The sequence below is a fragment of the Toxoplasma gondii genome, chromosome III (genome assembly GCF_000006565.2).
Source record: "Toxoplasma gondii ME49 chromosome III, whole genome shotgun sequence".
NCBI classification, from domain to species: domain Eukaryota; phylum Apicomplexa; class Conoidasida; order Eucoccidiorida; family Sarcocystidae; genus Toxoplasma; species Toxoplasma gondii.
In genome coordinates this window covers 174994-199730 of record NC_031470.1, presented here as the reverse complement: position 1 = coordinate 199730, position 24737 = coordinate 174994, and the positions used below count along the sequence as shown (strand labels likewise).

The window sequence follows — 24737 nt, the reverse complement described above, 5'->3', positions numbered from 1 at the left end:
GCTACGCTCGCCCGGTACATGCAGCGCGTCGCGAAGAAGTTCTTGAGATGTGCGTGTCTGCATTGCACATCTGGTCGTTAAACATCGCCTTTTGTGACTTGTGAGGCATGCCGTTTCTGCCAAGGCTCCGTTCCTCTTCGGCAATCCGCGGTTTCTGCCGCCGTCCGTCCTCCAACTTTGGGGATCGTCGCGTCGAGACCTTGCGAGTTCACCGCGGCTGTACGTACGGCGCAGCAACGACGGGCTGCCCAGACGGCGAACCATCTGAGGTGTACATACACCTGAAGGAGAACCTCGGGAAGCCGGCTTTCCGATCGAACAGATGCCCCAACCTGCGGAACTTCGTCGTTTCTCCGACTTCTCTCTTTCGGCTCTCTCGTTCCCCTCATTAAGCTACGACTTCGCGAAAAAAAGGCGTGAGCTTTCAGCCGCCGCAGAGAAGAAGATGTTTGCCTGTATCTCATAACTCGAGCCACAATCAGAGGAAACGAGTCCCTGCAATGTCTCTGTTCGATTCGAGCAACACTGATTCGTTCTGGCTCTACGCGGGTTCTGACCAGAAGCTGCTTTCCTGCTTGTTTCTGTCGACCGCCAGCGTCTGGGCGCTCCTCTGGAGAACGCGCCTCGAACGCGTTTTACTTGCAACTGTCACTCTAATCGTTTCCATGTAAAGCCTTCTCCTCTTCGTCCCAGGACCTGAAAATGCACCGAACTCTCTCCGCAATTCACGCAGTCCTCTCCGGGCGTCGCGTCTCATCTGGAGGCACCGACTTTAAGGGAGACAGCGAAGAGCACGCAGAAAGCTTTCGCATGCGCAAAGTTCAAACTCCCCGCAATGCCGCGCTTCTCAGACCTCCCCTCCTCTTCTCTGATGGACCAATTCCCTCTGCCTGTCTCCCCTCGCGCTCTCCGTTTCGCCACTCCTTTCCTCTCCGGCCTCCTCCTTGTGCCTCTTGTCAGTCTCTCGTCGATGCCTCGCCGTTTTTCACAAGTCCTCCCGCCCCTCATCTTTTCAAGCCTCCCTCGGAGTCAAATCTCATCTCTTCTTCTCCCTCTACTTCCCTTTCTTCGTCTTCACCTCAGTTGTCTTTTTGTGGTGCTTCTCACTCGGCTTCTAGGGGAGAGACTCGTGGACGGACTGCGTTGTCTGATGTTCCGGAAGAGGCTGAGGGCGAGCGGCGCGATACTTCTCTGTCGCTAAGACAATTTCGTCGTCGGGGAAAGCTCGCCTCTCCCGTCGGCCAGTGGCTCGTGTCGTTCAACGTCTTCCCTGCAACCGCAACCCGTCATGTATGCCAGAAAAACTCTCACCTTTTCTTCTCTTGTTTTACCTCGGTTCTTATTTCTCTATTCATCCCCCTTCGTGTTTACCTGGCTGTTCCCTCGATCTCTCTCTACTCCTTCTCCGCTCTCTCTTTTCTATTTCTCTCTCTCTTTTCTATTTCTCTCTTTTCTATTTCTCTCTTTTCTATTTCTCTCTCTCTCTTTTCTATTTCTCTCGTCCCCGCTTTCCTTCTACCTCCTGCTACTCTCTGCAGCGTCTCTTGCTTTCGTTGTTTTCGCGTTTTCTTTCAGGCATTCGTCGCCTTTAGTCCGGAAGGCTTGGTCTTCGCCGACGGCTTTCAAGGCCCCGGCGCTGCTTCGTTTGTTTCTCGACGTTTCTTCTCTCTGTTGGACGAAAGCAGCGCTGCAGGTGCCTCTTCGGCGTGTGTTTGCGGAACCTCCGGTCGCTCGCAAACTCCTGCCCCAGAAGGGGAGAAGGCAGACGCGAAAGGAAGCTGCTGCAGGCAAAAAAGCGAGAAATCAGCGACGCCTGCGAGCGACTTCCCCACCCTAAATTCGCTGCTAAGAAACAAGGAACACTCTGCTCTCATCGCGGGTCTCGACAGACACTTCGCGTCTCTCGGTCAGTCTGCCGACGGGGAAAACAGAACTCAAAAAAACGCAGACGTCAGCCCCCCGGAAACAAACATTACACCTCTGTGGAGCAGCCACAGTCGTTTCACATACACCCCACACCTACAAAGAATCGCGTACCTACATATACATAAACATCTGCACATATATATATATATATGTATACGTGTATGTAGAGATACATCTGTATGTACAGAGGAAACAAACTGTAGAGGAGCAGCTCATGGTCATACCGATGCAGACGCGCACTGATCTCGTTCATACCTGTGTCTACAAATACGCGTTTCTAGACAGAAAGTATGCCACCAACTATGAATATATATATATATATATATATTAATGTATGTATGGATGTATATGCCTGTATGCATGCATGTGTGTATAGTTGTGAGAAGGTGGTGTTCACATGCAGCTACACCACAACAGCGAGATATATATGTGTGTGAGTGGTGCGGGGTTATGCGATTTGCGGGACTGTAGCTGTTCGCTTTCTTTTTTTGTAGATCGGGCGTTCTTCGATGCATGCAGCCGAGAGGCGAGTCGCGTTACGCAGGGCAGCAGTGTCTGTGCTGCGTTCTTCGGCGGGCCTCTAGGTGAGAGGAAGACAAGCGGACCAGCAAAAAGCAGAAAAAGCGAAAAAAACAGGAAGCGCGGAGACAGCAAGGGAACGCATAAAGAGGAAAAACTGTGAAAGAACCGAGAAACAACAGGGCAACGACGGAAGGAAAAACCAAAAAAAGGTGTGGGGAAAACAGGAGAAAGAGAGAAAGGACAATGAAGAAAGGGGCAAGCATGCATATCGACCAACGTTTCCTCTGGTCGCTGGAAATCCTTTCTGTATTTTCCATGCGCTCCCTTCGTGTCTCTTTCTCTCTCTCTCTCTCTCTCTGTCTGTCTCATCGCCTATGTGTATCTCCTCAGCACTGCCGTCGTATGATGTCTCCTTCTCGAGCTTCGCCTTTCGCCTGTCCGGTCCAGGTATTCTGTTAAACTTTTTTTCTGATACATCCATGCTTTCACCTCTCCTCCGTTCACTTCTTTGTCTGGCTTCCCCCTTCGTTCATTCTGCTTGTTACTGCCTGCTCTCTCTTCTTCCTCGCCGTCGATGTGTGTTCCTGTTTCCTCTCTCGACTCCCCCAGGTCTTCTGCTTCGACCTTTCCTTCACCCTCCCTCGTTTCCCCGTTTTTCTGCCTTTCCTCTGCTTGGGTTCAGGCGTCTTGGTGTGTACGCTGGGCGACGTCGGTGCAGTGCTGGTGGTGCGAGAGGGAGAGCGCGCGCGGCGCAGGAAGAGCGAGAGGGGAAGAGAGAAAGAGAAGAAGGAGAAGGAAGAAGAGAAGAAGGAGAAGAAGGAGCAGAAGGAGAAGGAAGAAGAGAAGAAGGAGAAGAAGGAGAAGGAAGAAGAGAAGAAGGAGAAAAAGGAGAAGGAAGAAGAGAAGAAAGTGCGCCGCGAGCCACGCGCAATCGAATGGACGCCTACGCAGGGCAACACTGAAAAGGAGTCTTCTCCAGACGATCAACACAAGGACGCAGAAACATGTCTCTCCTCTTCCTGCTCCCTGAGTCGACCGTCTTCGTCTGTGTCTTCTCCGTCCATCTCTCCTTCTTCTCCTTCTCGTTCTTCTTCAAGCTCGAAGGAGGAGGTTTCCTTGCCGCTGGTCGCCTGGCGCCTCGCAGATCCTCACAACGCCGAAAACGTTAGCGAGATGACGCGTTTGCGTCGCGCGCATCCTCATGCGAAGCCGCAGGTAGAAAAGACAGGAACAGAAGAGGCTGGAGCAGAGGAACGGAGAGAGAAGCGCAGAGCGCAAGGGGGAATCGAAGACGGGAGCAATAGAAAAGAGGACCAGGACGAAGAGCGACGCTTTCTCTTGAGTTGCCGCGTTTCACTGGAGAAAGAAACGCCGTCTCTCGGAGTTTTTTGCTTGTGTCTGATTCGTTGTCAGAGCCTCCTCCAGGGCCATCTGCTCAAGGGCGTTTCCCCGGCGACCCGCGCCATCGGCGCCTTCCACCTGAAAGTAAAACCAGTTGCAGAAAAACTGTCGACATGTCGTCTGTGTCATGCTCCACTGAGCACCTCGAGAGCCGCGCGCGCATCTGTCCATCGGTCTCCTCCTTTGTGAGCGTTCCTCTACAACTCCCGTCTTCCCCCATCTTTACTTGTTTGTGTGCCATGGCATCTCCCGGTGTCTGTCTGTGTGTTCTTGTGCGCGCCTCTCGAGTTGAATCCACGTCTCCCTTCGTTTGGTTGAGCTTCACTCAACTTCGCATGCACATGCACATGCATGCAAGGAGTTCTGAGTCACTGTTTTTGCTGTGTTGACCTGCCTCTGCGTACCTCTCCCTTGCGCGTCGATGTCTTCACATGCGTCAACTTGGCGACAGTTGCGTCTTCGAAGAGTCACCACACCTGCGCCGAGCTCGCCACATAGAGTTGCACATAGCCACATACATCCATATATATACATATATATATATATATACATGTATATATATATATATGTGTGTGTGTAGGCATATGCGTATATGTTTCCGTATGTGTCTCTCCTCATTTCCGTGTATAAGGTAAATTTTTGGAATTGCGTACGCAAGGTATACGCCGCGCAAGAGATTCAGTGTGTTCGTCGTTCACTTTGTCTGATGCGTGCAAAGGATCCAGAGCTGAATGCGGAGTTGCCGGCAGGCCGCCGCGTAGCGAACTACGGGAGCAAGGAGCCTCCTCTGGTGTCTTCGCGCCCCGTACGAGAACAGAAAAAAGGCAAATCGCCTTTCGCTCCTCGTCTGGTCAAAAACCGAGAGCTCCTTTATCTTCGCATGCTAAGCTACACTCGGACAGGTTTTTCTCTCTTGATATATCTGCAGCGCTCTGACCTTACGTATATATTTATCCGTATGTGATCTGAAGTGCATATTCATGTTTTCAGTGGATGCGTATGACGCCTTTCACACATGTATAGACACACATATGCAAATCGTGACGCATCGATCTCGAGAGATCTGCAGGGACATGTATATACACGTAATAATTTATGCGTCTCTGTGTGCGGGGAAACTGTGGGCTGGGAGAGAGTCTTTGTTTGTGTGCTTGCGCAGGATTACACGTTGCAGCCTTTCCATCCTGACGTAGAGGGTCTCATTGTCGGTAAGGTGTCTTGAAAGACGCAAGTTCTTTGTCTCAGCTTTTTGTGAGAAGAGAAAGTGCCATCTCAGTCAATCCGGTGTCCGGGCAAGCGACGCGCGAATCTGGAAAATCCACTCTTCCCCTTCCCGAGGAAAGCAACAGATCGCTCGCGGGCGAATCCTGAGGCTTTACAGCATGCGTTTTTAGCCTGTCATCACAGAGTCAACGAAACGCAACAGGTGTCATGTTTCTCCTTTCTCCGAGACACAAATGCTTCTTCACGTGCGAATCCTACACTATGAACATGGATAGCTACGCAGATCCACTGATCAACAGATATAATTATAAATATATATATATATATATGTATATAAATTTATATATATTAAAAGAATGTTGTTTTCGAGACGTCTCGTTCTCTCTTTGCTCGCATCTCTCACGATCCCCTCACTCGTCTTTTCCGCTTTCTCGCGCGCAGATTCTCTGGGGAGTCTTTTGCATCCGGTTTTCTTTTTGCCTTCTTACCGTTTTGCTTCCACTTGCTCTGCTGTCCACTTTCTCTCCCCTCTCAGGTTCCGCTGGATTCTGGCAGCTCCTTTCCCCAGAGGAGGCGGCGTCGCTCCTGGATATTTTCATCACCTCTCAGCATGCATCTGCGGTGAGACTCGATAAACTTTGTTGAGTTGCCAGCGAACCTAATGGAAGACCTTTTTCCAGAACTCGCTGGATCCGAGGATAGGACACTCACGAAAGAGCGCTGTCGACAACTCTCGCTGCCCAAGGAAACGCAGTTCGTAAAATCTTTTTTCTATCATGTCCGAGTAACATCTACTCGTTTTTTTCAAGACGTTTCGCTGAAGCTTCTTCACTATAACGTCAGATCTTGAAAAATTCAAACAAGTTCTTTTAGAGCTTCAAACGGCTCTCTGAAAATGAAAAACGAGTGTCTCCGGTCGCGGCTCGAGAAGCCTCAGACACCTGCTGATGGCACAACGTCACGGATTGTTTTCTTTTTTTTGTCTCCCTGTCTGGCTTGGTTTGTGTGGCATTTTCTCGCCTTCTTTCCTCATTGTTATGCCTTCCTTCTTTCCTCCATCCTCTTTTCTTTCCTTTCTGTCTCTGTATCTCTGCACGCTGTGTGCTTCCTTCCCTCCTGAACAGCAGTGTCTCCTCCCCTCTCTTCCGTTTCGCCTCCTTTCTCTTTCTTTTTCACCTTTTTCACTTCTTTTAGTGTTCGCGCCGGGAGTCCTCACCTCTCAGGCAGGATTACGTGTAGGGTTTTCTTCCACTTCCCCCTTTTCCTCGTCCGCGTCTGTCCAGGCGGCGCAAGCGCGTGGAGATGTCTCGGCTGTCGCCTCAGCCTCGGTACGTCGTCTCGCTGGTCTGTGCTGTTACACGCTTGCCGCGTGTGTCTCTTTTCTCGTCACCCTCCTATTCTTGGAAGCATATGTTCGTATCTTAAACCTCTCACAGGCGTATAGACGGAGTTACACTGTATCCCGAGGTACTGGCTCCAAATACTTCTGAGCACGGACGTATTCATGTAGATACATACATACATATCCATATGTACTCATATATATATATATATACATAGAAGAAGAGATACGTACAAGCGTATACACGTATGAACTCAATTTTATGCTCGTGTATATACATCAACATGCCTTTATACCTGTATACACCTATATATACATATATAGAACTGTTCAGTTATATGCGCACATATGTATACATATATATATATATATGGAAATTCAAACGTATTAATTCATTTAACCTTTAAAGAGAGATCTGCAGTAGCTTTGTCTTCTTTTAAGACGAGAATGGAAAATCACGAACTCGCGACGCACGACCGTATATGCATGAAAAAAGTATATTTATGTGTGTAACTGCAGCGAATATTCGCCACAGGTTCTCTTCTTAGTCTCTGTCTACAAATCGGATAGGCAGGTCTACAGCTGTACATCAAGTATGCATGTGACTTTGGATGTGTACGGATATGCGTGATGGCATCAGTGAGTTTTTTCCAGAGCGTGGAATTGCATGTAAGGATGCATGCAGCCCCCCCTCAGGCGTTGCGTTTTTTCAAGGTTTATTTTCTTCCAAAAACTTTTCTTCTGGCGTTTTCTGCCTTTCCTGCAGGCGGACGACGACGCCGCCACCTTTCTTCTTCGAGCGGCCCTCGTCGAACTCTTCTGCCGCCGCGAGTCAGTCCTGCAGCCTCTTTTTTGTGTATGCTTCAAGTAAATGAACCTTCATCCTTTACCTCCAAATTCCGTTTTTTCGGTTTTATATGCATATGGATTTTCCTTCATGCAGAGGCGTCCCCGTGTTCATGTTTGTCCGTTCAAGTGTCTACTCAGCTTCTCGTCGTTATGTCTTCTTGCGTTTTGAACATGTGTAACATACATAAATGTGAAAATGTGCAGTTCCAGGTACACCTATTATTGGTATTTGTTTCTGTATGCAAACGAGCATCACCAGAGATGGTTCTTGTCTTATCGACGAAATATACGGTGCGCCTGGTCTCTGTGCATCTGTGTGCCTACATGCAGTCTGTCTACGTAGCTGCAGGCTAATATATATTGTTAAAAAAAGATATATGTCTTTAATGCGTCACGTTTTTCACCACATATCGGAATGCCTCTACTCGCTCGCGTTTATCTTTCGTTATCTCCTCGTGTATTGCTTGCTGTTTTTTTCTCGCCACTGCTTTGAATCTGGATATTTGGAGATGTCGCTCCCCAGAGGAGAGAACGGCTTGAGTGTCGTGTGTAAACAGAGACGAGAAAAAACGACAACAGAGGAGTCAGCATCCTGTTCCTATTCCTTGTCTTCCTCAGTCTTTATTGGTCGGCATTTCGCCGTTTCTTTCTTTTCAGGAGAACGCTTCGGACACACAATCTTTCCCACCGAGCTATGGAGGCCGCAGGTGAGGAGACGACGAACGGCGTCTGGAAGGAAAGGAAAGGCGTCCGTCGGGATTCTGCATTTTCCTCGGTTTTCTTGACTTCTGAAGGTGCTTTGAATGCCGTTACTCTCACCTTTTTGCGCTGTGGTTCACTGTGCGTTCCCGGTCATTTCTCGGTCTCTCCTCTCGTTTCTTGGTGCTTTTCCGATTTCGCAGGCTTGCCTCACTGGAGCAACGTGAAGCAAATGGTTTTGGAGAAGCAGGCGACCCTCGGGGACGTTACGTCTCAACTCCAAATGATCCACCGGTGAATGTTTGTGACTTGTGTGTCTCTTTCTTTTCTCCGGCTCTAAACTGGACCCCTGCTCCACAGTAAACCAAATCTGGGCATTGTAGCTTTGTCTCCATTTTCCTGTTTTTTCCCGATTTTCCTACACCACGCGTGCGACGATCGGCGTACTTTCAGAAGTTCTTGGTTGACTGCAGCCGATTCTCTGTCTTCTGAGCTTCGTTTCTCTCTGCTGCTCGCTCTCGTTCGTTGCTTCTCCCCTCTGCCCTTTCCTTATCCCTTGCCCTCTCCCCTCTCTCTTTCTCGTCTGCGTTTCTATCCTTCGTTCGCTTCGTCTCCTCTTTTCCTGCACTCGGAGTGCTTCGGAGTTCTCATCTGTCGTCTTCTGCCTTCAGGTTGGAAGACCTGCATGCAAAGCGGCCGGACGAAGCGAGACTGGACAGCCTGTCTCTGGACCGAGTCGGACTCGTCAACAGTGGTGAGAGCAGAAGAAACAGGTGAACAGAACTCGACGAAACATGGCGCCTCGACGCCTCCAGGCAGGCTCTCGCCACACAGGCTCGCCGTGAGCTATTTCTTTCTAAAGCCTAGCTTCAGTTGTTTTCGGACTCTCCGTGCATGCGCTGTGTCTCGGAGCTGGGGTTGCCTTCACTTTTTCGCAGCCGGCATCTGAGGTAAATTCATCTAGCGCTTGTACAGAACCGGCAGTCAGAACACAGAGGTCGCGGCTGGGGACACCCGCACAAGAGCTACTCACGTCCACCTGTGCACATGACTGTCGGAGCCGTCTCTGGACTTTCTCGTCTTCTTCGTTACGCTGTCTCGTCTCGCATCTCGGCAACCCCAGAGAGAAGCAGGCGACTGGTGTTCCGAAGGGGATTCGTTTCACGAGGCAACTCGGTTCATCTCCACTTTTGCGTCGAAAATGCTGGCAGTACGATACGGTAGCGAAGCTTGTTGCGAGGGCCGCATGAGTGTGCAACGAGTTGTCCATTTGACTCAATAGAAAAGTCATCCAAAACAAGCACTAGCCATCTCTGCGAAGAGGTAGACTTCCACTGCAGACTGGAGAGACCTCGACGTCACCGAAAATGGCGAACGTCTGCGGCCATGCCCAAGACCTTCAAGCGAACCACAGAAAAAATTCCAAAGACGCTGCCGTGGCTGTGCACCTTCAGTTTTAATCCATGCTTTTCAAATCGTGCTGAAACAATGCAACTAAACACCACCTCCCGCGCAGTGCATACATATATATATATATATATATATATACATATCTGTGCAATGTATATGTACATTTTAGACGTAGATCGACAAAGACGTGTGTCGTATCTATACATATATTTCTATACATACAAATAGACGCATTGTTGGACTTCTGCATGCACATTTAAGAATCAGAAACATATATATATATATATATATATATATATATATATATATATATATAAGGTTCGAAGAAGTACGGTGAAGGAGCGCCAGAGTGCGCAAGGTGAGAGACGACCATTCTGAGTGCGTTTACGTTTTTTGTGTTTGTCGGTTCTTTGCAGATGTCGCCGTGTGCGTCGTTCTAAGGGACTGTGGTGGTCCTTCTCCCAAGGCGTGATGGTCAATAAAAAATGAAAAATCGGAAGCATCCGGTGAACGCGACCCACACAAATGTTTGTATATATATACGCATATACGTACAAATGTAAATATATTTAGTTGTATATATAGTCACGTGCGCATGGATATACGACAAGTTGTATGGTTGCATATATATATGTATATGTATATTTGTGCGTGAATATATGCTTCGGCGTTTGTCTCTTTTGCTGGCTTGACTGGTTGTCCCCTCGACTGTTGAAGCAGGGACGAAAACCAGAGTGAGGGAGGTTTTCCATGTTTTGGGCGGACTTTGTGTCGTATCTTTACATTTGAAATGCATGCAAGCGCGCTTGTGTTTTTTCTCGAGATCTACATGGCCAGCTGTTTCCAAAAACATACGAGTCCACCTCTGTCGGGGATGCGCCGACGGGGGCCGCTGTACCCTCCACACTCTGAGCAGAGGAAAGGGAGTTCTGGCAGCTCGGCTGTTTTCGACGACAGCGAATCTCAGACACTCGGCAGTTGTTCGAGAGACTCTCTGCGAGGCTCTGCACTTGGAAAGATGTGCATGTACGTTCGTCTGTAGATCCAAAGGCATCACCACGCACGGAGAGACCGCTCTCGATGTCTCTGCTTTCTACGGATGACGTATTCTGAGCGCGCCAGTCTGTCGCGCTCTGAGCACCGACGAAGCAAAGAGCAGAGCAACGCCACCGTGGTGGCGCGCGCGAATGCATTTTTGCTCGGCTGTGCATCACACTGTCACCCTGTGCACTTTTTTTCCACGAAGGCGCTTCGTGTCTCAGCGCGGGCCTTCCCGAGGGATTTGCGCGTTCGGAGGCCCGCAGTTTTGGCTGCCTCTCTCGAATCAAAAATAAAATGCACCCGCGAAAACCTTCTTCTCCGGGGGAAGAAACTGGAAAACGAGGAGCAGCCTCTGCTCTTGCTGCGTCCTTACAGCGGGCGGGAACTGAAAGTGTGTCGGCCTCTGGAAAGAGAGCCTGTAGCTTCCGTTTCGATGCCGGTCTCACATCGACCGTTTGCTGTCAAAAGGCAGGGCAAACGGCATGTTGAATTCTCCGCAATCCACGGGCGCGCTTCGACCGCAACTTGCGTAACGGATCACCTCAAAACAAAGCCGCGCCCACTCACGGAAGGTCGGCACCGAAACTCGCGTCGCCTTCGTCGTTAGAAAAGCTACATTCGCACGAACGTGAAAAATAACAACCGGAAACCGGTGACGTAAAACAGCAAGCCAGGTCCGGGGGTGGCCGTTGGCCGGTGCAAAGGCCTCCTCGCGTGTCGCTTGCCGTGTTGCTGTCGGTCGTTCCGACCAGACCATGCGTCTATCTCGTGCCGTCATCCGCGCATTTTCGCGAGAACATTCGCATTCTGTTAGTGGCCGGTCTGTCATTCGGGTGCTCAGCAAACTTGCGGGGCGGTGTGGGCTGAGTTTCTTGTCTCGGCCTTCCGCAGAGAGAGACCATGCGGGTTGTGTTTGCATCGAAAGACTGTCTGCGACTGCGACGCGTCGCCCTGTCCGCCAAGTGGCTCCACTTTCGTCTGAACTGGATGCGACGTGACTCGATGCCTGTGAACCTCCAAGCGTCGAGCATCCAGTCTCGTTCCCGCGTGCACAGCTGCCTACTTCTTTTGTGAAGGTTTCATGAACGTCGAGCCGATCTTCACGAGGAACCTGCCTATCAGCTTCACCCACCTGAACATGCTGGCCAGACGCGTAGTGCGCTGAAAGTGTTGAATGAGTTGCGGATTCGTATCGACCGCCAGACTCACCGTGAAGTCGTGCACATCGTGAAGCAACAGCCCCTCCGTGACGAGGCACCGCAGCTCAGGCTGCGCGCGGTTAAACAAATCGACGCCTGTCACTGTCAGATGGACGGACTTGAGCTTGGCAGCTTTGTACGCTCCGTACACAGATTTGCTCGCCTCACCCGCGAGAAACTGACAAAGAGTCACGCCCTGGATCGTGCCCTTTACCTTGAAGCGTCTGCAATGAAACGAGCAACACATCCCCGCACAAAAACGACATGTCGCCGCGCACCAAACGCATCCGACTCCCACACCACCTCTCTAAAACTCACAAATCAATGCGTATATACGTACACAGATCTACAAGTGTATTTTTACACCTATTATATATATATATATATGTATATATATATATATATGTATATATATATATATATGTATATGTGTGTATATAGATACGCATGTATACATATGTGCGTGCAGCTGTTTTTCAGATGTGCACGTCGAGGGTGTCGATGGGGAAACGTCCACTTCGGTGGCACTGCCAGGATTGAGGCTGTGAAAAAAAAAGTCCTCGCAGAAAGGGCGTCTCGGTTTCCGGTTCCGACGGAATCCTTGCGCCTGGATACATGAACGCGTTTCTACCCTGCCAGATGCCCACTGCCGCTCGACGCTCTGTTACACGTTGTGGTATTCCTCGATGCGCGGTTTCTCTTCGCTTTTTTCGGAGGTCGACTTGCAAGGTTCGCTTGGAGTCGCGCACCATCGTTTCGCGGAAAAAAAATGGTGTTCCGCTGGGTCTGGTGTCTCTCTCCTTCAGCTGCTCACATGGCGGGGCGAGCACCTTTGTGAAAAACAAGCATTTGAACACCGGCGGTGCAGACGCCACAGGCAGCCGCAAAGTCGCGTGCACTTACGATCCCATGTAGCAGTTGCCCCCGTTCAGCCAGAAGTCCGAGAGAGAGGCTTGGATGGTGAAATTCTTTTTCACTGCGGCGTAAATGACACGGCCGAGGTCAACCAGGTCGCCGATGTCTCCTCGGCGCATGTGCGACACCGAGGCCCCGAGTCCCGTTCCGCCGATGAAGCCGGAGACGATGCTGCCCTTCCCCGGTTTCTCCAGCTTCACAGGCTGATTGAACGTCGGCGCAGGGTAGAGCAGAAAGAATACGAGTTGCGCCTGGGGAACTCCCGGCACAGCGAAGACGCGATTCAGGTGCTGGAAGACGCCGTATCCGTCCTTCGGCTCAACGTACTTGACTGTGGCGGCCATCCAGGGCAGTTGGTTGCCGTACCAGTCGTCGTGGAAGAGACTGAGGTAGTTCGACTCGATCTCCACTTGGAACTCGGGGAAAACTGTGACGGCGTTCTTGAAGCGCCGCACCGCGTTGAACATCGACACTTGCGACCTGAGGAAAGACACCGCATACACATGTGCGTGTGACGCTGCGCGCACCGTTCCTTCCTCTCATCTATCAGGCGTCTGGAAGGAAGACGGCGGCCGAATGTTCTCCTGTAGAGGCCGCCACACACTCCGCACAGAGCCTCTCACAAGGCACCCGCAGAGACGGCCCCGGGACCGCAGCTGCAGAGAATGGAACTGGACAGCCTTACAGCCTTCCTTATTCGAGCGGCGAAGTGTGTTTCTATGCGGGCAAACGCCAGCCGCAACTGGGAGCAGTTTCTCCGAGGATTCGCAAAGCAAGCGAAAGCGTCTGTTTGTCTATGTGCATGGATGTCAGTGCGGATCTGTGCCCTTTCTTCCGCTCCTTCCCCGTAGGTTCACTACCGAGTGACTTCTAGGCGCTGCTTGCGCGGCGTCTGCCAAGAACTTCCGCAAAAAACTGGCCGAACAACGACTCGCGTGCTCTTCGGACGGGAGCTCCGCGTAACAGTCTTCTCAAATTGAGGATCCTCGCAGGGGAAGAAATCGTGCGTGGAACAGCAGCTCGCCGCAGAGATCCCCAACTCAGAAAAACCTAAATGCAGAGCACCATCCCGCTGTCTCGCTTCGTCTGTTGTGCAGTGGGCACTCACTTGGCAGCTTCGTGCGCCCTTTCCCACTCAGACCGCCGCGCCTGATGTTGCTCAAAAAGTTCGTCTAGCCATTTGCACAGACGAGGACCGGTTTTGTGTGTCTCGAGAACTTGGGGCTGTCTGCCATATGTACCGAACACCGGGTCGACCACCAAGTTCTTCGGCCGGCCAACGAAGCACGCGCCTCCGTGCATCTCCCAGCTTCTCCCTATCAAATGCATCGTTACGTGGTCGCCGATGCCTCCCTCGAAAGCCCCCACTTCTGCAGAAACTCGCGACGCCGCGAGCAGAAAAGTCAAGCCGGCGAAAGCCGCAAGTCGAATCGACAGCAAGTGCCGAGTCGGCCCACGCCAAAGCCGGGGAGCATGGCGAGAACCGCCCCTTTCCTTTAGGCCAGTCTCCATGGCATTAACTGGCAAACAGCTCGGCACTTCAAAGCGGCAGTCTCCACTCAAGGAAACTACGGATCGGGACCGGTAAGGTCTTCAACGGAACCCCTCGCTGTGGCACTGCGGCAGCTCGTTGCGGAGAACAGGGACCTCGCGCGCGAAAACGACTCACGCCGTTTCTTGGAAAGAAGGGGAATGACACAGGAGCGGTAACTGAAATGAAACTCCAACTTGGAAGTACAAACCAACCACGACTCCGCGGAAAGGGAGCGCCCAAGCCCGTTGGGAAGCGTCTCCCCCAGTCTCAGGCGCAACGGGTGAACCACAACACCGGCGGTCAAGACCTCAGAAGCACGAAAACAAGCGAAAAAGAGTTTCAAGACTCCTTCTTTGGCTACCGAAACTATAAGAGTGGCCCCCACAAAAATCCCTCTTCGAGGATGCAGCTGTCGGGCTCTCTGCAAGCTGTGTGCGTCTCCGGCGCCGCGCTTCCGCCGGGTTCGGATCCGTTGTTCTGCATGCTTGCACCTCTTAGGCGAGCAGCTCACTTGCACGTTGTGAACTTGCACGTCCTCCGCCATTCAGGTTACTCCAGAGCGGCCATGTTATAGAATAGAGGTCATGTTGGATTTAAAAATCTAACGCCATTCAGGATACTCCACATCGGTTATGTTCTAGGCGTAATGTTTGTTAGATTTCAGCGTTGTCGGCGGAGTTGGGATGTGTGGCGACTTTGGAAGGGGCAACCGAGGAGCATTTTCTCGCCCCTTCCGTGTTCTTCTAGGAACACTGTGTAAGATTCGGGATGGACTTTGGTGATGCGGCAGTGGGTGGTCGTGAAAGCAACTTTCTGGAAGCATTCACCCGACCGCAGCGAGTCCCGGTCAGGGATGCATGTACGCCGCGCGATCTTTTCAGATATCGATACTCGCCTTGAAACATGCCTGTCGAAATTGCGGCGTATCCTCCCCTCCCCCTCCCCCCCCCGTGGTCCGGTGCTGATTTACGCTGTCCAGTCGAGCGAGGGCAATTACAAATGCACAAGAAATCACCGTGTTGCTCCAGTGATTATGGGCCATCACCCGATGGTGGACTGTGGATAGCAGCTCGTGTGTTTGTCAGTGTCGCCATGCGAACAGGAACGTGAGGTTCTCCGTAATGTCAGCCGTGAAACGAAAATACGTCGCGGATGGGCTTCAGCAACCATAAAGAACTTGGTTTCTTGGATCTCATCACGGGAGTCAAATTAAGAGTAGAATTCGCACTATAACGTCAGCAATTGCACTTGTTTGTGAAGTGGAGTCATATTCAGAACAGCCTAGGTACCATGTTTACGATTACTACTCACCAAGGATTTCCTTCGTTTTTGATGGACAAAAACCTGTGGTGAGATTGATTGTTGCGACAAAACCAATTTATCTAGAATCTAGAGATACTCATGATCGAGGCCGGGACAGTGAGGGTTTTAGGGTCAGTTGGCGAGAAGAAAATTGCCGCAGATGAACAGAGTTTCCACATCTGAGTTGGGGCCGTCGACAGGGCGTCACGATAAGTCCCACTGGTGAGCACGTTTCACCAGGTGGGTGCCATGACGTGCTTTCTCTGCTGGAGTGCCGATTACTAATCCGGAAGACAACGCTAAAGCTCTGCTTCCCCTGACAGTGCTGTCGACTCCTTTACCGGCAAGATTTTATGCAGCCTTCGGAAAGCATTCTGCTTCAAATGTAACCTTACTGTGATCGACACTTGGGGGGACGAAAGTTTCTGTGTCACAGTCTCTTGGTTTTATCTTGAGTTGAAGGAGGGAGTGCCCCTCCCTTGAAGGCACATGTTCGACAGCCACTGGGGTAGCGAATCGCGGCACGCCCGGCTCCTCAGGCCCTGCTTCCACGACGAAAAAAAGAGAATTGTCGGAAGTCAGATGAGATGGAATCTGTAGCGGAAAGACAAATGCGTTCTTTCCACGTTATTGACTAAGAGAGGATCCCTGCAAAAGACATGTTCGGCCATCCGTTCTAACGCCACGATGCACACGCCAGCAAGATTGGCTTATGCCGGACACGTGAAAATACCATGCGCCGAAAGGTGGCAATCCCCATCTATTGCCTGTACACACAAATCTGTGTTTCCTGCTGTCCTCTGGAATGGAGTAACATGACAAACGGCCTGGATTATTGGCAGCCATTGTGACAACAAATGCGGGAGACCTGAATCGAGTTTGCTCGAGTTCATTCCTTACCATAAAACCTCACTGACGTTGCAGAAGGGACTGACATCTCCTTAGTTATCCCGCACCCTAGAAAACGCGCGACACGTCCTGCAAATGGACGAAAAGCAAGCGCGCACTGGTCCAGTTGCTCAATTATTCTCCTACTCACTCTCTGCCTCTGTCGTTGAAAACCTCCGGTGAACTAAAGTGAGTTTGGCTCGCCACAGCTGTCAAACAAGTTCAACCCCTAGGCGCCTCCTTATGCTTTCCTAGCAGCTTCAACGTAGGAGCGCAGTATTACAGGATCTGTGACAAGCTCCAGCACGACAGGAGTTTTGTCGAGCGCTTCCAGCTTCACTCCTTCCTTGATATGTGCTACCAAAGAGGGCCGCCGAGTATTGAAAAAATCGGCAGCTGTCACAGCCAGAGCAACCGTTTTTTTCCTGCTCCCCACGAAAGGCATCCACGATTCTCTGTGACCATAGTCAGAGACAATCTTGCACAGAGTCTTCCCTCGTATCGAAGACGTTGCAACGAATCTCCTGAATAAAAATGCAAAGCATGCAGAAGATACGTTTCAGCTTCGCTGCAACTCGGAGAGATCTACAACCACGAACGTTCTACCGCTGCCCCTCCAAAGTCCTATCGACAGGACGCGGGAAAGTGGCGTGATTCGGTTTCCACAACTAAGCACCACTCTCGACGCACTGGAAGTTCGTATTGTTTTCAATAACAGGAAAACCCGGAACATGGCATATGTACTCTGTGCTAACAAACGAGATAGAATGTCACTTCTACCCGCATCCGCACGTCAAGGCTGTGCAGCGTTCCGTCACCCCAGAGAAAGCAACGCGCCGCAGCACATCTGTCTAACGGAGACGGATGCAAATGACTCGAGTGATACTGCATTACCAGCGTCCAGGTTGTACGCTTTAGACACACACAGCGTGACGCCTCTCGAACTCATGCAACATTTACTTACGAGAGAATGTAGCAGCTGCCGTCTTCCATCCAGAAGTCCTGTTTGGCAAATCTCAGCGTGAGTATATCGGGGGCCAAGCTGTGACTGATCTGACTGGTGTCTGCGGTCGGAAAGTGGCTAATATTCAAGTCCCTCTCGTAGAGCGTCCGACGTATCCCTGAGACACCGGAGTCCCCGGGAACCCCACTGCTTTTTCTTCTATGGAGTTCCACGTATTGGTTGAAGGTCGCCGACGGATTCAAGAGGATGTGCACAAGCTTCGCCACCCGGCCGCTAAACTCCATCGAGAAAACCTTTTCTATGTGGAGAAAGAGCTCGCCTCCGGCGCCTTCAGGATGAGCGTACTCGAATGTCGCGGCAATCCAAGGCTGCGCATTCCCCCATCTATCGTCCCCCCACAAACTGAAGTGTTTCACGATTATCCTCACTGTGAACTCGGGGAAAAACGTGATGGGCTTCCCCACCATTCCCAGAAGGCGGAGAAGAAAGAAGCGTTTCCTGCATGCAACGTGACACGTGGTGTCGCTCAAATCATGAAATAGAGGTGTCTGCGCTCCACAGGCTGCGAATCAACAATCTCCCACAGAAAGAACGCGTCTGGTTCTGAAAAGTATCGTGCAAAAACCCTTCTTTGTACCAATCTAAATAATGGCGGTTGGCCAGTCGCTGTCCCTAGAAGTAACGCGATCTCCTATTTCCTAGTACTGTTGGTGAATCCCGTTGTTCCGAACCTGAATTTGCAGTTAGATAGCCGATACAAGAAACCTGGCAAGCATTTCTGAATTTACATAGACGACAGAAAACGCATTTTACCGCAGAACCCCCTACGTGCGGCCCGGACGCCCTCCACGCGATCCCCGCAAAATGCTTCACCGAATCCCTTCTGACAACTGGCGCGAACAGCACCACGACAATCGAACCCGATCAGGTCTGCAGCACATTTCTTTCTGACAGCTTGTGCCACAAGTACCACCACGGCAGTAAAGCCAACCGTGGCTACACATATGGGCACCCGACCTCCGTTGCCGCTTTGTAAAGCGCAGGGTCTCCTCAGCGTGTCCGCCCATCTCTCCCTGTTTTCTTACTCGAACTTTTGGTACGCTGCCAACCACGCTGGCTTCTGTTCCATGTGCTGCCGATGGATTTTCTCCAGCCAGCTGCAGAGCTCCGGGCCCGTCCGGTCTGTGAGCAGCTTCTGTGGCGTCATGAACTCGCTGTCGAGAACGGGATCCACGACAAGATTCCTCGGCTGCCCCAACAGGCAGGCACCCGAGTCGATGACCCAGTTGTGGCCTCTAAGCTCTACCTCAAATTCGGTAGACATGATCCCATGCGTAAGACCGACCTCTGCCGAAACAATCTTCAGACAATGGAGTCCGAGTACTGCGCCTACTACAGTGCGGAAGAGAACGTACACCGCGGCAACCGCTCCGCGTGTCTGATACCGAACATCCATCTCTGCAGAAACGGGTAACCGTCAGCGGATCTTTCGAAGGAAGATGGATGAAACCCTGACGGGGTTAGTGTCCACGCGTCGAGAAGCTGGGGTTTCTCAGCGGCAGCTGCAAACCACACCACACACGCAGAAAGGCATCCCCCACCAGAAGTCGCACGTGACAGTGGAAACCTCCAACATTTCCCGCCAGCAACGGAGGGCACTGCGAGCGCACTAAGCTCTGTTCGAAAAAGTGACTCTACAGATAAATGATGAACGCCTGCCGTCTAGTTAGGCCGCTGCTCGGCATCGTCAGCCGTCCTATCTCGTCTCGTCGCAAACGGGAAACCACGTGTCGACACTTGCATGTCACCCGTTTCTCGTCAAGTGAAACGATGGAAATAGTCTGCCGATAAAACACGCTAGCAGCTGAGAACATCGCGGTCATTGAACACTGTTTTGTGTTAATGGGTCTCGTACGAACACTGTGGGTGCTATTGCTAAAACGTACGTCCTCGATACAAGCTGTCGTGTTCCGCGGTAAATGACAAGAGCGCTTCTAACAACTAAGGGAAAGAACTCTCTCTGATAGCTTCTGATCCTTTGTTGGCGCCATTCGAACCCGCCAGCTGAAATTGTCGTGAGTTGCAAAATCCGTTACACTCGAGTCTTTCCACGGAGTACCAATTTACGTTCCGTCGTGTGCAGAGTCCAGATTCGCGTTCGTTCGGGGTTTTACTCTTGCGTCAGGTTCTGTGTGGCGGTTTTCCCTGGGCTGCTAATCTTTTTCAATAAATTGAAGTCTCAACTTCCCTCTATGCACAGCGAACAAGAATCAATTAGAGAGATCTACAGTCTACTTATCTCGATCCCGCACACGCACGTTGGTGTTGGCTAGTTCCTAACGTTATTGCAACCTATTTGGTGTGTGTAATCCTTAATTGGATTAATGTTCATTGTAGGACTGGGTACATCCAGTTGCGCATTTCGTGCGAAAGTGCAACTCTGTAGAATCACTGCTTTTTGGACGTGGCAGACAGAAAACCTTCAAGAAAGGATAATTCAGACGAAGAGAAACGCTCTGACGTGACTGCAATGGACCACCCTCGTCCGCCCCCTCACACTGATTTGTGTCAGCACTTACATGATCTCTTCTTTCCGGTGGACGGTGATGAAAGATCCTTAGTGAAGTGGCACAGATGAGCAACCGACGAGGGCTTTTCTGAGGGCAAGAAATCCGGTAATTTTCCCTTCTCACGTGACGCTGAGCCTTCGAAAGTGTGGGAACTCCAACACACGCCCTATCGCAGATTTGCAAAGCGTTTTTAAGTGGATACGTCCCGAGAAAGGCAACTGGTAAGGAAACATGGCGTCTGAAAAACGCTGAGCATCTCTTGGTGAGAAAAAAAGTCCAGAACTGCCTGCGGTGAGACTTGCGTGACAATTCATGTGCGGCAAACGTTTTATCACCCACATGTTCTATATAGAAAGGATCGAAATTTTGTGTTCAAACGATCCACGCGGCACCGTCGGCCTCGAGATGCTCGTGCGGAAACGCTCTCTCTACCAGCAATTGTTTTTTTTTCTAATCGTGGATTTACAACGATTTGCTTCCGTTTACGTTCCCTCATTCCACCGGAGTGCCTTTTATGACACCTAAATGTGTTGGATTTCGCTATCCCACATGTTTTCAGGTTTCGGTGGAAGCTGAAGTCATGAAAAAGGGTGGTTTCTTTCAAGCATAGAACTAAACATGTTCACTTGTCCCTTCCTTGCATTTGAACGGTACTCGCCGGCTTATACAAGTACAGACATCGCGCCTAAAGTTGGCTTTTATCCAAACACGGTACTGCCGGATGCCAGCTGTCTATCGCACGTATGGGATTACTCTTTATACTCTGCAGTTGCTTGTAATCCGCACCTGGTAATGACCGACGCTAAATGTCTATCATACTTCATTGGACTAAAAGAGCAAGTGCAGCTCTTTTCCCAGCACCCACTTGACTCGGGTGCGTTAGATCGATTCATTCTTTGCGGATCAGGAGCTGTTTTCTTTGTGCCACGCCAGAGTCTCTTCTTGGGATTCGGTGGTACGACCCAGCTGTCACTTCGAGGCAACCCATCACTTGAAGCCCTTTTGTACGCTTTCGATGAGCTCCGTGCACGCGAGTTCTATCCGTTGTTTTAGAATGTGTCTCCCCGAACTCGGCATGCTGCTGCTGCGTTACTTTGCGCTTTTGCCTCGCGCCCACCTCATCTTATTATGCGGCTCTTCCGCATAACTCGATCGATTAAGCTTGCCCGTGTATATTCTTTGGCGAAGGAAAGAGAAAGCCGATTCACACTACGTCAGCGGTCGCAGAAGCCCATCTCCCCCCCTTGTGGAAAGGCACTTCTCCGCGCGCGCGACACTGCCGAACCGGCGAAGCGAGCTTCGCATGTCTCGTCGTCTCATTCCGCTCCTCCTCCGCTGAAAAGTCTTTGTCTTCTGGATTCAAGATCTCTTGTGCCTTCCATTACCCTCATTTTAAGTGCACCAAGTGTAGGGGTATCCAGCAGATAGTTGCGATTCAAGGGAGATGGCAGCTGGGCCACCAAGTTTCACCCAACACGCAAAGGACTGTAATTTTACATGTTCAGCCGCGTTTGAAAGAACGTGTTGATCTGTCTCCGCATTTCGAGCCGTGCTAAATTGCGCACTTGACTACCTAGAGGCAAAGAACTCTAGCGGAATCCGAAGAAATAGGCGAGGGAAAAAAACAAAGATAGGTGTGCAAGCACATGCAGTACAGCTTGTGAATTCTGTGTGGCTGTAGACACTTTCGTCGGCTTGTGTTCGTTTCTTTGTCAGTTTTTCCTGCCCACTCATGAAACACTGTTTTTATGCAACGGCTTTACTCTTGAAACGTCCTTTCTGCTAAGACTTTCCGCTATGAGAGTAAGGTCTTTCCTCGCGAATGGTCTCAGCTAAGACATTGACCTTTGAAACGCTCTGAGAAAGCCACTTTCTTCAAATCTTTCTGAGTTAACGGGTCTGTCCTTGTCTCTCTGAAGTCGAGGTTCGCCGTTCCGATTGGTTGCATTTGCACATGGGTGCGAGGCGGAAAGATGCCCCGGGAAGTCTTCGTCGTTCAGATAGGCCAATGTGGAAACCAGATCGGCGGTCAATTTTGGGAGACCCTTTTGGAAGAACACGCGGCCGCAGTGGTTAGAGAGGCGGAAGCCGCAAAGAAATGGAGCAGGCAGAATGCGAGTTATGTTCCTCGCTTCAGCGCTTCCATGTCGACTTTCTTCCGCAACGTCAACGCCAGGTGCCAGCAGGACGGGGGCGAGGGAACTCTACAATGTAACTGAGTCCAGGGAAACCTAGAAGCTTTCACGGAATGTAGTTCTGGGAATCAGAACAGCTGCCACTGACTAAAAATTTAGAAAAGGCATACGCGCCTTCAGTGGCTCTAGAAAAATATGAGTGCTTTCACAGTCACTGTTTGTGCGGCTTCCGGGTTCCGCTTCCCGACACGGAAGTAAACCAGCGAAACGTAACAGAAACGCATAATTCAGGCTCAGAGATGCAGTTTTCAATCGGTCTTTCTCTGGGGAAGGAAGGCATGAGGAAATCCACACGGTTTCACCCGTCGATATCCCCTTTTCACCAAATGCTCTTTCAATCAAACCACAAACACAGACTTTCCATCAAACACCCAGTTTTCTTCCTCACAATGTGAATTTTACTGGTCCCGCGAAACCATATAATTTCTAGAGCAAAGGAAGTTGTTTGATAAGCATATATATATATATATATCGATGTCCTGGGTATCTCAACAGACATGTCAAACAGTGGAGATTTGCGTCTATGTCCTTGCAGCTAATTCTTTTGACGGATTTCGAAAGCTTGACAGAAGCGGAGAGTTCTGTTTGTCTGTGCTTGTAATTTGTTATCTGCTTGAAAAAAGGCACAGTGTTTAACTGGTTCTATCTGGGTATCACCGAGAAATGAGAAGTTGACCTATGGAGGATCGAACTCGGATGGGGTCTGTGGATCATCGAATCTAATTTGCTTCGTCTTTTTCTCCTTACTGGTGTGGTCGGTTGTCTTCCGTAAAAATGCGATTTCTCCAATTTTTTCTTCGTGAAGAGGCCTTTCCGTTTGCATGCCGTTCCAGACACCACGCCTGCTACGACCTCGGGGACGGACAGCCTCTTAGGACTCTCAAAGCTCGCGTAAGTTGCCCGATTCGTCGTTTTTCCCCATTTTGCCTGGTTTCCGCAAGTGCGAAAATGCCGAACGAACACTCTCCTCTAGAGCTATTCACGCTCCAGAGTTCGTGAGCATTTCAAGTTCGTTGACGCGTCCTGCATCTATCTACACAGATGGACACAGCTTCCTAGTCGTGTGAGTGATGGCGGTGGAGAAGTTCAGAGTTTTTGCTACGTAGCCCTTGTAAACTCCCAGTGTACATTCATCACAATCTGGGGTGAAGATACGATGCGAGTTCCGTGAGACGCAGACAGCCACAATGAGGCTTTGGTTTCCGTTTTCTGTGCTTTGAATGCGTGAAGGTGTGGGCGAAAACGTCGCGGATCGCCTGTGTTGCGCAAACGCAGCTCCTTATTTGTGTGTTGTTTCGATTTGGATGCAGGCTATTTTGATAGACATGGAAGAAGGCGTTCTCAACGAACTACGCCGAGGCTCCTTCGGCTCTCTCTTTGACGAGAGACACCTCATTTCCGACGTTTCTGGAGCTGGAAATAACTGGTACCTCCGAGAGTTTTCAGTCACTGCCGTTCCTTCTCGCTCGTCACAGCCTCATAGCGATTTCGTTTCTTCCAGAAGCAGTTCTTTTCCCTCGCGTTTTCTTCCTCTCGGCGCCCATCGGCTTTCAATCCTGTCTCGTTGTCATTGTGGTATTCCTTCCTCTCTTCTCTCTGTGTTCATATCCCCTTCCTTGTCTTTTCGCTCTTCATTCTCGGGGCGTTTTGCTCTCCCTCTCCTTGTCTCCATTCACCGCGTTCTCGTCGCGCGCCGTTCTCCTTTCCCCCGCTGCTTCAGCTTTTCCTGTCTCTTGCTGCAGGGACCGCTTCGCCTTCGTCTCTTCCTCTCGTCTCGCTTCCTGGAGCTGTCTCGGTTTTCTTTCCGAATCCTTCTGTCGCAGGGCTCACGGCTTCTGCGTGTACGGACCTGAGCACCGCGACAGAATCGCAGAGAGTCTGCGACGCTCTTTGGAGGCTGCAGAGTCCCCGCAAGGCTTTTTGATTCTGCATTCACTGGGAGGCGGAACAGGCTCCGGTTTGGGAAGCTTCGTTGTGCAGAGTAAGCGGCGTTCTTTTCGAAGAGATCCAGTCCAAAACCGCTTCCGCGCCGCAGGCTCCTGAGACTGGAAAATACTTAATGCAACTCCGTCTCACTGTGCCTCAGACATGTCTCTGCAGTCTTCACTCTCTCTGCATTCACCTGCGTTTTTTTAATGTCCTCAAGGGTCGCTCTGGTCTTGCGAAGATTCGCTTCTTCGTCTCTATCCTCTTTCTCTGTGCGTCCTTTCTGTCGACCTCTCTTGCGAGACGTCGGTGTATCTGCGGTGTCGCCCACAGCCTTCCAAGTGTTTATCTTCTCTTTGTCGCACCTGTGCTTCTTCGTTCGCTCCCTCTTTCTGTTCTCCGTTCCTCTCTGTCTCTTCGAAACCGTCCTTTGCTCTCTTTCTGCGTCTTTCGCCGCCTCTCGCTGCCTCATAGTGGATTTCTCCCCGTGGTTTCTTTCGTTGTCGCTGCTCAGTGCTGGAGGAAGAGCTCCCTGACCTCCCGCGCTTCTGCTGCTCTGTCGTACCGTCGCCACTGCAGGCGGACGACGTAGTCACAGCTCCTTACAACAATCTCCTTTCTCTTTTGCATCTGCGCCGACATGCTTCTTGCGTCCTGCCTGTCTCCAACGACGCACTCGTCAAAATGTGTGAGAGCCAGCGCGCAACTCCGGTCAGACCTGACACAGGCGACAGAGTGTGAAGCTGCGAAGCTCTTGATCGCTCTGCTTGTCGAGTTATCGATCTGTCCATCTGCATGCGTGCATCTGCCTCTCTGGTCCTTCATTCAGT

The 24737-nt window shown here is 50.8% G+C and overlaps 4 protein-coding genes across 4 annotated transcripts in view; 2 read left to right on the top strand and 2 right to left on the bottom strand.

The window, feature by feature from the left end:
* The first annotated feature begins 31 nt into the window (after nucleotides 1-31).
* Nucleotides 32-10649, top strand: TGME49_275840 (protein phosphatase 2C domain-containing protein). Its single transcript, XM_018781742.1, has 14 exons — nucleotides 32-1290; nucleotides 1576-1906; nucleotides 2421-2510; nucleotides 3131-3663; nucleotides 3862-3933; nucleotides 4568-4654; nucleotides 5009-5057; nucleotides 5609-5694; nucleotides 6357-6401; nucleotides 7182-7246; nucleotides 7922-7971; nucleotides 8167-8257; nucleotides 8635-8717; nucleotides 9790-10649. Exons 1-14 carry the CDS (start codon nucleotides 703-705, stop codon nucleotides 9843-9845), a joined length of 2226 nt encoding a protein of 741 aa, XP_018638238.1. The 5' UTR covers nucleotides 32-702; the 3' UTR covers nucleotides 9846-10649.
* GRA12 (dense granule protein GRA12) lies at nucleotides 10293-14286 on the bottom strand. The gene is made up of 3 exons (XM_002371570.2): nucleotides 13637-14286; nucleotides 12517-13008; nucleotides 10293-11837 (listed from the first exon to the last, which is right to left on the bottom strand). The coding sequence occupies exons 1-3, from the start codon at nucleotides 14038-14040 to the stop codon at nucleotides 11474-11476; spliced, it is 1260 nt and encodes a 419-aa protein (XP_002371611.2). The 5' UTR covers nucleotides 14041-14286; the 3' UTR covers nucleotides 10293-11473.
* A 919-nt stretch (nucleotides 14287-15205) lies between these two features.
* On the bottom strand, nucleotides 15206-18925 carry TGME49_275860 (hypothetical protein). The gene is made up of 3 exons (XM_018781743.1): nucleotides 18302-18925; nucleotides 17217-17714; nucleotides 15206-16776 (listed from the first exon to the last, which is right to left on the bottom strand). The coding sequence occupies exons 1-3, from the start codon at nucleotides 18670-18672 to the stop codon at nucleotides 16494-16496; spliced, it is 1152 nt and encodes a 383-aa protein (XP_018638239.1). The 5' UTR covers nucleotides 18673-18925; the 3' UTR covers nucleotides 15206-16493.
* Nucleotides 18926-19107: 182 nt separating this feature from the next.
* The window catches only part of TGME49_275870 (tubulin/FtsZ family, GTPase domain-containing protein), a 6964-nt gene continuing 1334 nt past the window's right edge, over nucleotides 19108-24737 (top strand). The window contains exons 1-6 of the mRNA XM_018781744.1: nucleotides 19108-20007; nucleotides 20346-21962; nucleotides 22815-22872; nucleotides 23292-23407; nucleotides 23805-23962; nucleotides 24422-24595. Of these exons, the coding sequence (XP_018638240.1) occupies nucleotides 21760-21962; nucleotides 22815-22872; nucleotides 23292-23407; nucleotides 23805-23962; nucleotides 24422-24595 (709 nt within the window). The 5' untranslated portion in view covers nucleotides 19108-20007; nucleotides 20346-21759. The remainder of the gene's footprint in view (nucleotides 20008-20345; nucleotides 21963-22814; nucleotides 22873-23291; nucleotides 23408-23804; nucleotides 23963-24421; nucleotides 24596-24737) is intronic.